We start from the raw sequence: 10,893 nt of genomic DNA on the forward strand, positions 1-10,893 counted from the left end.
TGAAACTCATTTGTTTGTGGACTGTCTGTTTAATGAGATAAAACAAGAAATTAAATAGCTGCTGAATGTTCCTCTTTGTACCCTTTAACACAATAATAAAAATATAAATAAAGAGGTATTCATTTAACTACCATTATTATTTTTGCATTTTATGTATTTTGTTCCAGCAATTGCTGTCAAAGACAATTACAAAGACAGTATTTATGAATAACTATGCTCTAACAGGCTGACCAGTTTTATCAATCTCTTTCATACATGTGGATACTGAGGAATAAAGAGAACAGGTCTTTTAATCATTTGTTAATACTCTTTGAGCTGACAGAGTATAGCTTTACTATGGCATGTATGGTGCAAGTTTTTAAAGTATCCAAGTTTCATTTTTGGACAATTATGACATTCTTTGTGAACAGAAGTTAAATTCTGATTAAGCTTTCAAAGTGTTTATAACAATTAATCCATCAGGATTATCATATTTTGTATCTTAACTAATTTTTTTCCAACAAAACACTGAGGAAGACTACTTTAAAGAATTCATATGCATAATTCAGTGCTAGCACAGACAGATGTTACAGTTTATCCTCCTTAAGCTGAAACACACTTAAGCTTGGGATACTCTGTGTCCTCACCTTTCCTCTTTGGCAGCTAACTACTAGATTTTGCTTCTGTTCCTTTAGGACTTGCATCTCCCATGACTTTGGCGTTCCTTAACACACACCACAAATCTCGGTTTGTCCTGCAACACAGATTCAGCAGCAGACTCACAGCCCACACCCCCAGATTTGCTTTTGCTGCCAAGAGGCTTCAGGCATTGCAGAAACGACAAACCACAACAAAGCACTGGATTGTACGCAAGCTGGGACCCAGACCAGATCTAAGGGATTCTTTTAGCTCATTTCTTCAGCCACCCAGTAAACAACAGCTTTGCGACTTTCAGAGCTAACTATGTGTGTGCATTGTTTTTCTCCCCTTCTTTCCATATTTTAAAAATCAATTTATGCATCACTGAAGTGCATTCACCTATGGGATGAAATGGAGCATCTGCTTAACAGTGTGCAGTAGCAGTCTATGACAGCAAATGATTACTACATCCATCTGAAATTACAAAGTGTTTTAGGATCACTGAGTCTAAATCTTTCAGCCAGAACTTGGCCAGAAAACCACAGTTAAATGCTTATCATCTTAAAAAAACCAAATAAACAAAACACAAACACCTGCTCTCCCTCCCTCTCCCTACCCCAAGCAACATCATAAATTCTTGATGCTCACAAGTGGTCTGGACCTCAATTTTCTGTTGTGGGTTTTTTTTTTTTGTTGGGTTAGGGTTTGGGGGTTTTTTTTCGGGGGGGGGGGGGGGGGGGGGTTTCATCCAAAATGCAGGACTTCCTCTGGTTTACTGCTCCTCAGTACTGACCTGCAGACTGCATACCGTTTACTGTATCATGGTTTTTTTTTTTTACATGTATCAAGGGCATGGTTTGACATACATTGCTTTGGCCATTGGTATCGCTGTAAGCAGCCACAGCCCCTGGCTTGGTGCTGCTTGTTCCACAGCCCCAGTGATGATGCTGACATGCGACCTGCAGAGATGCTCAGAAGGGCTAGCTGCAGGAGAAGCTACCAGCAGATCGCAATAAGGCACACACATATAAAACCCACTCCATAATTAAGCAACAAGGCTGTGGGAGAGCCTCTGAACTATTTCTTTCCTTACTGCTTTAAGCCAAGTAACCCATGTGTGTCTCAGCCATATAAATACTTAGGTATGAGGTTCAGGAAGCAAGGAAAGAAAGGCACCCCACCCCGCCCAAATCAAGGAAAAAAAGAAAGTTGCATTCCTCACAATCTATCTTTTAAAAAAGGCAAACTAAAAATCATCCATCATTTTAAGCTGTAATGGGTTAATTCAGTTCTAAAACTGAAGGCAAAAAATGATTACTGATGCTATGAATACAGCTTTACTGGTATTTATATAGACTGAAGGGTTTTTTTCTCCTCAATCAGCAGAATATTTTCTTTTTGCACTATAACAAGTATACTGACTTTTTAATCAGTTAGCCTGCTGTGTTCTCTCCAGGAAAATATCTTGTGAAAAAGGAATTAATCAGAATAAACTGTATACTACAGTATTTAAATATTAATAATTGACCCTAGCTTAATACAACAGCCGTAAGTAGATAATTTTACAAGGTCAGACTAACCCAAGTCAAACAATAAGTTAACTGACATAAAAGACACCATGACAATTATGAATAGCTACTGCCTTTTACACCTGGAACTTGAAACTATTCAGATCCTGCTTCATGGCTTTTAACTTTACAGCCCAAATGACTTCATTTTTATCCTTAAACTTTTGCCAAAAGTGCAGATATAATGAAAAATGTTTAAATCAAAAGGTGTCATATGGATAAAATTTATACAGCAGATACTAAAAAGCAACCTAAAATTATTCCACTGAAATGGATCTATGCATATGGACCCTACGAGATCTGCAAGGCTGCCTGATTTGGGGAAAAAGAGTTTTCGGAGTTTGTGCACAAAGAGCAGAGCAATGTACGGATGGCTCAGCTAAGCCAGCCCTGAGGGACTGCAGAAGAACGGAGCACTCTCGCTCAGTCCAGAGTTAAGAGGTGTCCTGTTTTATTTCCAGTCCTTGAGCCCCAACCAACGCAAAGGCTCTTTTTCTAAGCATTAATATGAACCCCTGATAGAAGATGGCTCACATCCCAAGGAGACGACTGTGTGACCAGACCTACAGCACCTGGGTGCCTGGTGATCAGGCACAGGAACATGGCAAGACCTATCTGGGGTCTTGAGTAGTTCAGCAGAGCCAGACCAAAAGCCAGCGTACTGAACCCCATCGCTTCTTACTCTGGCTGTTACACCCAGCACCTGCCTGGGATGAGGTCAGAAACCATGGGTGGGCAGGACACTTCAGCTATAACTGAGTAAGCAAGTTAGACTATATAAGTTATACTGTATAAGTATAAAGAACAAGCAACTGCCTTTCCCATATGTGAAATATTACTTTAATTGTTATATATTAAGGATAAAACATCTGTTTTATTACAATAACTTTCCATGAATTAGGTTGAAAAGATGGCATATTCTGCTTTCCTTTTTTCCCCCGCTTTTAAAAAGCTATCACCTCCTGTTTTCAGCGTTTTCATCAGCATAAAAATGCACAGCTTTTTTTGCTATTTCCTCACAGCACAAATGGAATTCAAACCACTGGGGCCATACGAGTAACAACAGCTGAATACAAACCTTAGCAGAGTTTGTCATAATTGTACAGTGCGGCGCTTGTTCATTCATCCAGGTGGCTGGGAAATCTAGCGTGAATTAACCAATAAGGCAGGTTTGCAACCAAGCAAATTAAAGTATATAATTCCACAAAGTGAATTTTGTTCATTTCCCTTTAAATATATAACTAAGGGGACAATCAGCTCACATTTAAATACAGCCTTTCATCAAAATGTAACACTAGCAGAAATTTTGCAAATACTCAAATACATTCTTTTTAATTCCAGTGAAGTTGATCTTATTTCCTACATAGATTTCCTTGATGGGGTTTCCAGGACATACAAGGCAGCACCACATCTGAGGATCAGCAGGCTACGTCCTTTAGAAACAGGAGCAAAACCAAAAGTGAAAGCAGTGAGATCCTTGCGTGCAGGGCTGATACGTACTTTCTTTCAGAGTCCCTAACTGAAGGTGTTATTACTAACACAAGAAAAACAGCACTCAAAGACTGAGCATGGGCAAAATTAACCTCAAGGTGCTTTCAGCTTGAGCTTCATTTGCAGTGTGGGCAAGGGGTTAAAGACAAGACTGAGTTTCATAGCAGCCGACTGTGGGTCAAAGAGGGACTTACCAGGATACGCTCTGGCCAAAATAGAGAAAGAAAACAGAACCTGTCCCACAGCTTAGAGCAAGCTGCTGCATTTTTTTTCCTGTGTCAAAGGGTCGATGTCAATTTTATGCACCTTCCATAAGCACGAGCCACATGATGGCACCTCTTCCCCATGTGTTGGCAGTGGCACCTGCTAGTGCTGCGCCTGGACCTTCCCAGGGATGCTAGAAAGCAGCTGAGATGTCAGCCCAGGCGTTGCCAGCCTCACACCCAGTGCCAGTGTGAGACCGCAGGCAGTGGGCATCATCCTGGCAACCAGACTAATCCCCAGCCTCAGGGAGAAAAATAACTTTGCATTCTGCAAAACTTACCAGGTTACTTCCTAGGGCAGAAGAGTGGGCTTGCCTTCCATTTCACTCAACTGTAGTTAATCAAACCCAGGCATAATTTCTCAGATGTCATAACACATGGGCTAATTAAGAAGTATTCTCAATTTACTAATTCACTGAACACTGACTATGAAACAAATTATTATGCAAATAAATACAAGAGACACTGAAATCCCCCATCAGCTACCATGGTCACTGTCGCTAAGCTATTTTACTCATTACTCAACGTTTCACGTGTCACCAGTCACAGACCTGACAAGTTAAAGGATACTGTGAAAGACAATTATCTTAATCAAATACGTTTAGCAGGAATACATAATAAGCCCGATTACAATAGGAAAAATTCAAGACTACTTACCACAACTATTTTTAGTCACATAATAACTGCCAAAGTGATGGGGGTATTAAGTTACTGAGTAGAACCTCTCTGGCAGGCTTTAAAGCAAGATGTCACCAATATCAATCAGCCTACTTCGATAATACTTCTGACAGTAAAACTTTCAATTCACTGAGCCAGTCCAGTATTTTTTTGCGCTGATTTCAGCCAGCACAGCATCTACACACCACAACACTGCATATTTTTAATGCAGGAGAAACTCCAAAGTTAAAGCCTCTATAGTATATATAAACATAGGTACCAGAGCAATTGTTATGTTTTTTTTCCTCCTCATTAACAACACTGGTCAAATGAGCATAAAGGTGCTAATGAAATGTATTGATGGCACAAAAATGGAGGCATTGTCAAAATAAATGTAAACAGGATGGCATGCAGAAAGATTAGGTGCCTTCGAGGACTGTAATATTAGGAAAAGAGTCTAATTCAGCAGCATGGTCACTCAGGCACTACTAAGATGAGGAGCTGCCAACAAGAACATGGACTACTATAAATGTCAGTCGCTGGTGGGAAGATTACCTGAGCACAAGGAAGATCTATACACTTTGCTCAATCAAAACGTAACTATCAACCACCAACATAATGTAGCCATGGAAAAAAGTACTGGAAATTCTGAGTGCTTCCAGCAGGTAATTCCTAATGTCCTGGCAAAACCTCATCTACAACACTATGGTTTCCCTAATCATGGGATGAATTGATCAGAGGAAAGTAATTTGAATGACATAAGCAACTGAAAGCTTCTTACAAGAGATGAATAAAAGTTTAGCAAAATATAGGTTGAGAGGTTCGGATACTTCATTTAATTAAAACAGATTGCATATAATTTGATTTTTTCCCCTGCCAAAGAAGAGTTGCCTCCAACAGCATGACAACTGCCAGTGCCAGAATATATGATAGATATCTCTAATACACTCCAACCCTCCAGCTATTTTCAGCTCAAGAACCTTCTGTGCCTGATGAGGATTATGTATGTTCAATACATTTCTCTTCCATGAACTTCTCCAGTCTCACCCTGAACTCATGTAAATTTTAGCATCCATACCCTAACTCCTGTGATTTATTTTCAACCTGTAACCCTACAGTCGGTTTACATCCTGACATACAGCAAAGTCATCACTCAAAACAGAGCTAAGGTGAAGACAGTCCGAGAACATTTGCCTGGCTGAAGACCTCGAGAAACCTCACAAAAGTCATTACAGGGTCTCAGAAAAGAAAATAGTCATGGTTCAACTTCTAGCAAGCCAAAAGGCATGTCCTATGGTGAAGGTTTGTACAGTCCAGGAAGATCTTTCACAATATCACAGTAATAGGGTTTGACACCATGACACCCACAAGGTTTTCCAGCTCCACTACAGTGACAAAGAGCAACATCCATGCTCATGTATAACAACAGTATTTTGCTTGTGTGTAAATGTGAACCTAGAAAGCAGAAGAGGTCATTAAAAATGTGAGTCTGTGCCTGTCTGTGTGCAAGATAATTCCTCCTCCAACTTCTGAGTGCTTCCCTGCTCTCCCAGGAGGCACTCAGGAGCAGCATTAGCTCCATTAAGAGTCCAACTGAGTGTTGTGAAAAGGATTTTTGGCATGACTGAGTGACTGCTGTGCTGATGTGCCTTCAGGACCTCACTGCTGGTGTTCCTGGTGCTTCCAGCGGCAGGGACCCATGTTTCATGACTAATTACAAGAAAAAGGGGAGGAGAGGAAGACATTTTTGACAAGCACCAGGAAGAATAGCAAAGATACTTCATAACCAAAATACTCATGCTCACTACCTGTACGCTTAACACATACCTCAAGGAGGCAAACTAGGAAACAGAAGGGTCCCACTTTCCAAAGATTTTGAGAAAGCACTTGGCAGAGGGCAACGGTTCCACAAGGCACAGTGACCCACCACAACAGATCCCTCCTCTGCCTCTGCATGAGCTCTGACACACACACACACACACACACAACTACAACAGCAAAAGATTGGATCATTTTCTGCTGCTTTATCCAGCGGAAACAAAGAATCACCAAGCAGAGGATGAGGAGTAAAACCCACACCTCATATCTCACTGTGCAACTGCAGCTTAACTCCCAGTGCCGTCTTGGAGATCTCTGCTGCACCTGCCCTAAGACTGAATTTAAGAAAAACTACCGTCAAGGACAAGGGCAATGTCCACTTTGAAGTTCAGGAGCCTTAAAAAAAAGCATCGGGCTTCCTTAGCAAAGGAAGTGAAGGTTAGTTTTATCTGTTATCAAACAGTCTAGTACCAAGGGCCAAGGACTGAGAAGCCCAAACAGATTTAAAAAAAAATTATTCCACCCCATACTGGTTTGCAAAATTTATTCCATTTTTTGTATACTACCCTTTACTATACAATACTTTCCTCCCCGCCACACCACTGGAAGTATTTGAACAGCATGCAGTGAAGTACCTCCTTAAAACAATTATAGCACCCTTAACACTTCCATTATATTTTATTATCCATAGTCCCCAAGCATGCACGCATGCAGATTATCCCTGCTTTATAGATGAGGAAGCAAACTGCACTGCAGGCGGTCCCTCAGCAAGTCAGCATCAGAGGCAGACCCCCTGCTCAGGGGTCATAATATTTTTCTAGGAAATTAAACAAGCCAGAATTTCAGCTGGTCAGCATTTACTTGAAAACAGCTCACCTAAGTGAGCAACATTCCTGATGAAACCAGCTGGACAAATAAGACTCTCAGCTTGGCGCTTGAACAAACAAAAAAGCACAAAGAAAAAGTCACTGGAGAGGAAGATCAGACTAAATTTTTTTCCATAGGGATAGAGGGAATGGAGATTTCATAAGCAAACAAAACCCTCCAAAAATTAACTTTGAATTAACTTGAAATATTTTGTTGAGGTGAAAAAAAAGAAAAAGGAATCTTTGTTTCATATTTCTGTTACTCAACCTTCCTCCAACCTTATTTTAAGGTTTTTTTTAATTTAAAAGTCATGTTTAAAAGGCAAAGTATAAAAAATGCTGCATTTTATTATTCTAACATATCCCTTCCTTCTCCCAAATACTGTCATTTTCAGTGTTTAAGTTATTCTCCACATTAAATAGAAACATGTGAAAAGTGTTGTGCCCCTAAAATTCCATTTCTGGGGGGAAAAGGCACATGCATGGAGCGGACAGGAATCAACCTGGGCCCCTCTACTAACAGAGCCAGACTGCTCCCTGGGAGAGACCCTCCATGTACCCCAAGTGTCCAATTTGTTTCCAAAGGGAACAAGTGCCATTAACATCACTACTGGACTCCTAGCACGACCTGCACCTCAGAACACCCCACTAGGCACCTGCGCTGCTGAATAATTCCAGCTGCAGGAGAATCCCTGCAAACACAGAGATGGCAGAGCGCAGCAGTCCCCTTCTCCACACAGAACCAAGCCACCGGCCAGAAGGTCCAGCTGGAGCCATACAGCACCTCCACGCAGCATCCCACACTGATCCCAGATCTGCTGGGCTGACTCCAGACTGACTTACAAACTCACCATCCTCCTTCCAGCCTTCTTCCTACCAGGACAGGCAGTTCAAGAAAACCTTTGCAAGACAACCCACAGGGTACTGGAAGGCAAAGCCACAGATGACACCACCACTAAATCTGTCACGCTGCGTTTGCTGGTCCATAACGCGGCACATCACCAAAGACAGGCAGAGCCTCAGCTGGGACTCCATGAAGCAAGACAGGACCAAGGCTGCAGGAAGCACAACTGAGGAGCTGCACCACCCAGGAGCTACCCAGGCTTCTCACCCAGGTGTTAATTCACCCACTCTAAATATTTACAGAGTAACTATTGTACCACTCGCTTCTCAAATGCTTTCAGTAGCGGTGAGGAATAACCCTGAGGATAAACCTGAGCCTGCTCTGCATGGTGTCTCCCTGAAGCATCATAAATTTGTTGTGCTAGAACAGTATTTCAGACCTGCCTACAAACCAACACCATTACCAGCAGCGGTTCTGCACTGCTTCTTACCTCCTCATACACACTTACTCCACTTCTTTGGTAGTATGCTTTTAAAGTGGAACAAATTAAACTCAATTCAGAAAAGGTCTCATCTTCACTGGAAGACAGGTATCTGTCATAAACATCCTGTTAGGGCAGAGCAAGACTTGGCTATTTAAAATTACATGAATCCCCTTAGGTCTGTGTTCATATGAACACTTGTCAAGTGGATTACAATTTCACCTGAACAATAAAAATCATTAGGCATCTCCACACAGGCTAGTCTTTATTCAGTGGGTTAAGTTCACTTTGAAGAAAGAAACTTATCCCAGAACAGGACTCTGAATCAAAACATTACTCAGAAATAGCTATTCTGCCGTAAATTTATATATTACCTTAATCCTATTTATTGTCCTTGCATGCATATCTTCTTATAACAAAGCATTCACCCAGGAAGTTTGGTTTTAAATTCACACCCTACTATATTTCATAACAACTTCCCCATGCAGAGAAAGCATTTATTTACATGGGTAAAGTACTGCAAAGTCCACGAGGGTACAAATACACATCACGCTGGTTTCTCCCCACTAACTCCCTACACAAGCATTTATCAGCGCACCAAAACCAGAGAGCAGCTCGCTTGACTCGCCACGTAGACAAACCCAACCCCATGTCGATAAACCCAACCCCTTCATTTCAGCTGCTCGCATGGTGGGTTGCAGTCCAGTTTTGGCCTGCAAGTAAGTTTTGCCGTGACCTGATGGCAATCCCACCCCCGTGATACGGCTCCAGTCGCAACTGGGAGACTTCAAAGGCATGAGCAGCCGCTCACCACCGTGGTGCCCAGCTGCAGCCGTGTCACACCGTGCTTCGCCAGGGCACTGCTTCCTCCCAAACCACCCCTGTACCACCAGCCTTTCTAAAACTGAGTCAACTTGGGTGAAACGCGGCTAGGGATTTCCACCATGCCCACCTGACCCCACGGGCTCAGTCTCCAGAGGCATGCGAGACTGGGGACAGAGTGCGCCCAGAAAGGCCTTCTAGCATCAAAAACGCGGGTGCACGTTGAAGTTCGCTGCTTTAAAACGCTTTTGCACAAGCGCCCGAGCACACCTGCGCAGCATCTCCTGACGGACCAGAGCACGCATTGGCCCACGCAAGTTCTGCCACTCGGAGGGGAAAAGGAGGGAAGAGCAGAGCCACGGGAGGAACCCAGAGCTGGGGACAGGGGCGCGCACTCACCCAGCCTGGCATTTCGTGTTATCACCAGAGCTGGCAGAGGCGGGCCGAGCCCGGGGCCGGCCCGCGGGCACCCCCGCCCGGGGGCCGCCGAGGTGCCGCCCCGCCACCGCCCGCCCGCCCTCCCTCCCTGCCGCCCGGCGGCCCCCCGCGGAGGGCCAGCGCCGGGAGCCCGCGGCCCGCCCCGCACCGCGGCCCGGCCGGTGCCGCTGCGGGCGCCGCCCCGCCTGCCCCGGGCCCGGCGGGCAGGGCGGGGGGCGGCCCCGGCGGGCAGGCGGCGGGGTCGCTGCGGCGGGGCCGCCCGCCGGCTCCACTCACCCGGCCGGCGGCGGCGGCAGCGCTCTTCCTCCGCAGCGTCAGCCCGCTCCGCAGCAGCGCCGGCAGGTCCCGCAGCTTCTGCCGCAGCTGCACCGGCGGCGGCGGCGGCTCGTGGGCTGCGCCGCCGGGGCTCCAGCTGCGGGCCAGCTCCGCGCCCTCACACGGCGACGGCATCTTCACGGAGCCCACGGCCATGCCGCATCCCTGCCGGGCTGCGGCGCGCAGACACGCTCGCCCGCCCGCCCGCTCTGCCCGCCCGCCTTCCCCTCGCGTCGCCCCAGCCCCGCTCCCACCCACAGGCAGGCGGCAGGCAGGCAGGCAGGCAGGCAGCAGGCAGGCACCGCGCACCGCCCGCACACCTTCCCCTGGCCCCGCCGGGCGGGCAGGAAGGGCCCGGCAGCCCCGGGCGGCGCAGGAAGCCCCGCCGGCCCTCCGCCGCTCCCGCCCCGCGGCTCCGGCAGTGATAAAGCGCAGGTAATGAAGAGGGTGGAGGAGGCGCGGGCGGGAAGAGGCAGAAAGTCCTGTTAACTCCTTTGCGCTCGGGGATCGCCGCCCGGGCCCTGGCCCCGGCTCTGCCGGTGGCCCGCCGCCCAGCACGGACCCCGAACCCGCGGCGGGGGGACGCGGCGAAGAGGCGGCGGGTCGGAGCCGAGGCAGAGGAGTTGGGGCTCCTCCAGGGGCTGGGCGGGCCCTGCTCGCTCCTGGAGGGTGTCAGAGCCGGGCTGGAGAAAGCCCCGAGCTGTGCCTGCCT

At 46.1% G+C, this 10,893-nt stretch overlaps 1 protein-coding gene across 2 annotated transcripts in view; it reads right to left on the reverse strand.

Annotated features, from left to right (window-relative positions):
• Positions 1-10,337, reverse strand: part of RAPGEF5 (Rap guanine nucleotide exchange factor 5) — a 162,491-nt gene extending 152,154 nt beyond the window's left edge. For both annotated transcript variants that reach the window (XM_075705573.1, XM_075705572.1), the window contains exon 1: positions 10,143-10,337. In XM_075705573.1, the coding sequence (XP_075561688.1) occupies positions 10,143-10,337 (195 nt within the window). The remainder of the gene's footprint in view (positions 1-10,142) is intronic.
• Between the last annotated feature and the right edge of the window lie 556 nt (positions 10,338-10,893).

This window comes from Pelecanus crispus, chromosome 2 (genome assembly GCF_030463565.1).
Source record: "Pelecanus crispus isolate bPelCri1 chromosome 2, bPelCri1.pri, whole genome shotgun sequence".
Lineage (NCBI taxonomy): Eukaryota > Metazoa > Chordata > Aves > Pelecaniformes > Pelecanidae > Pelecanus > Pelecanus crispus.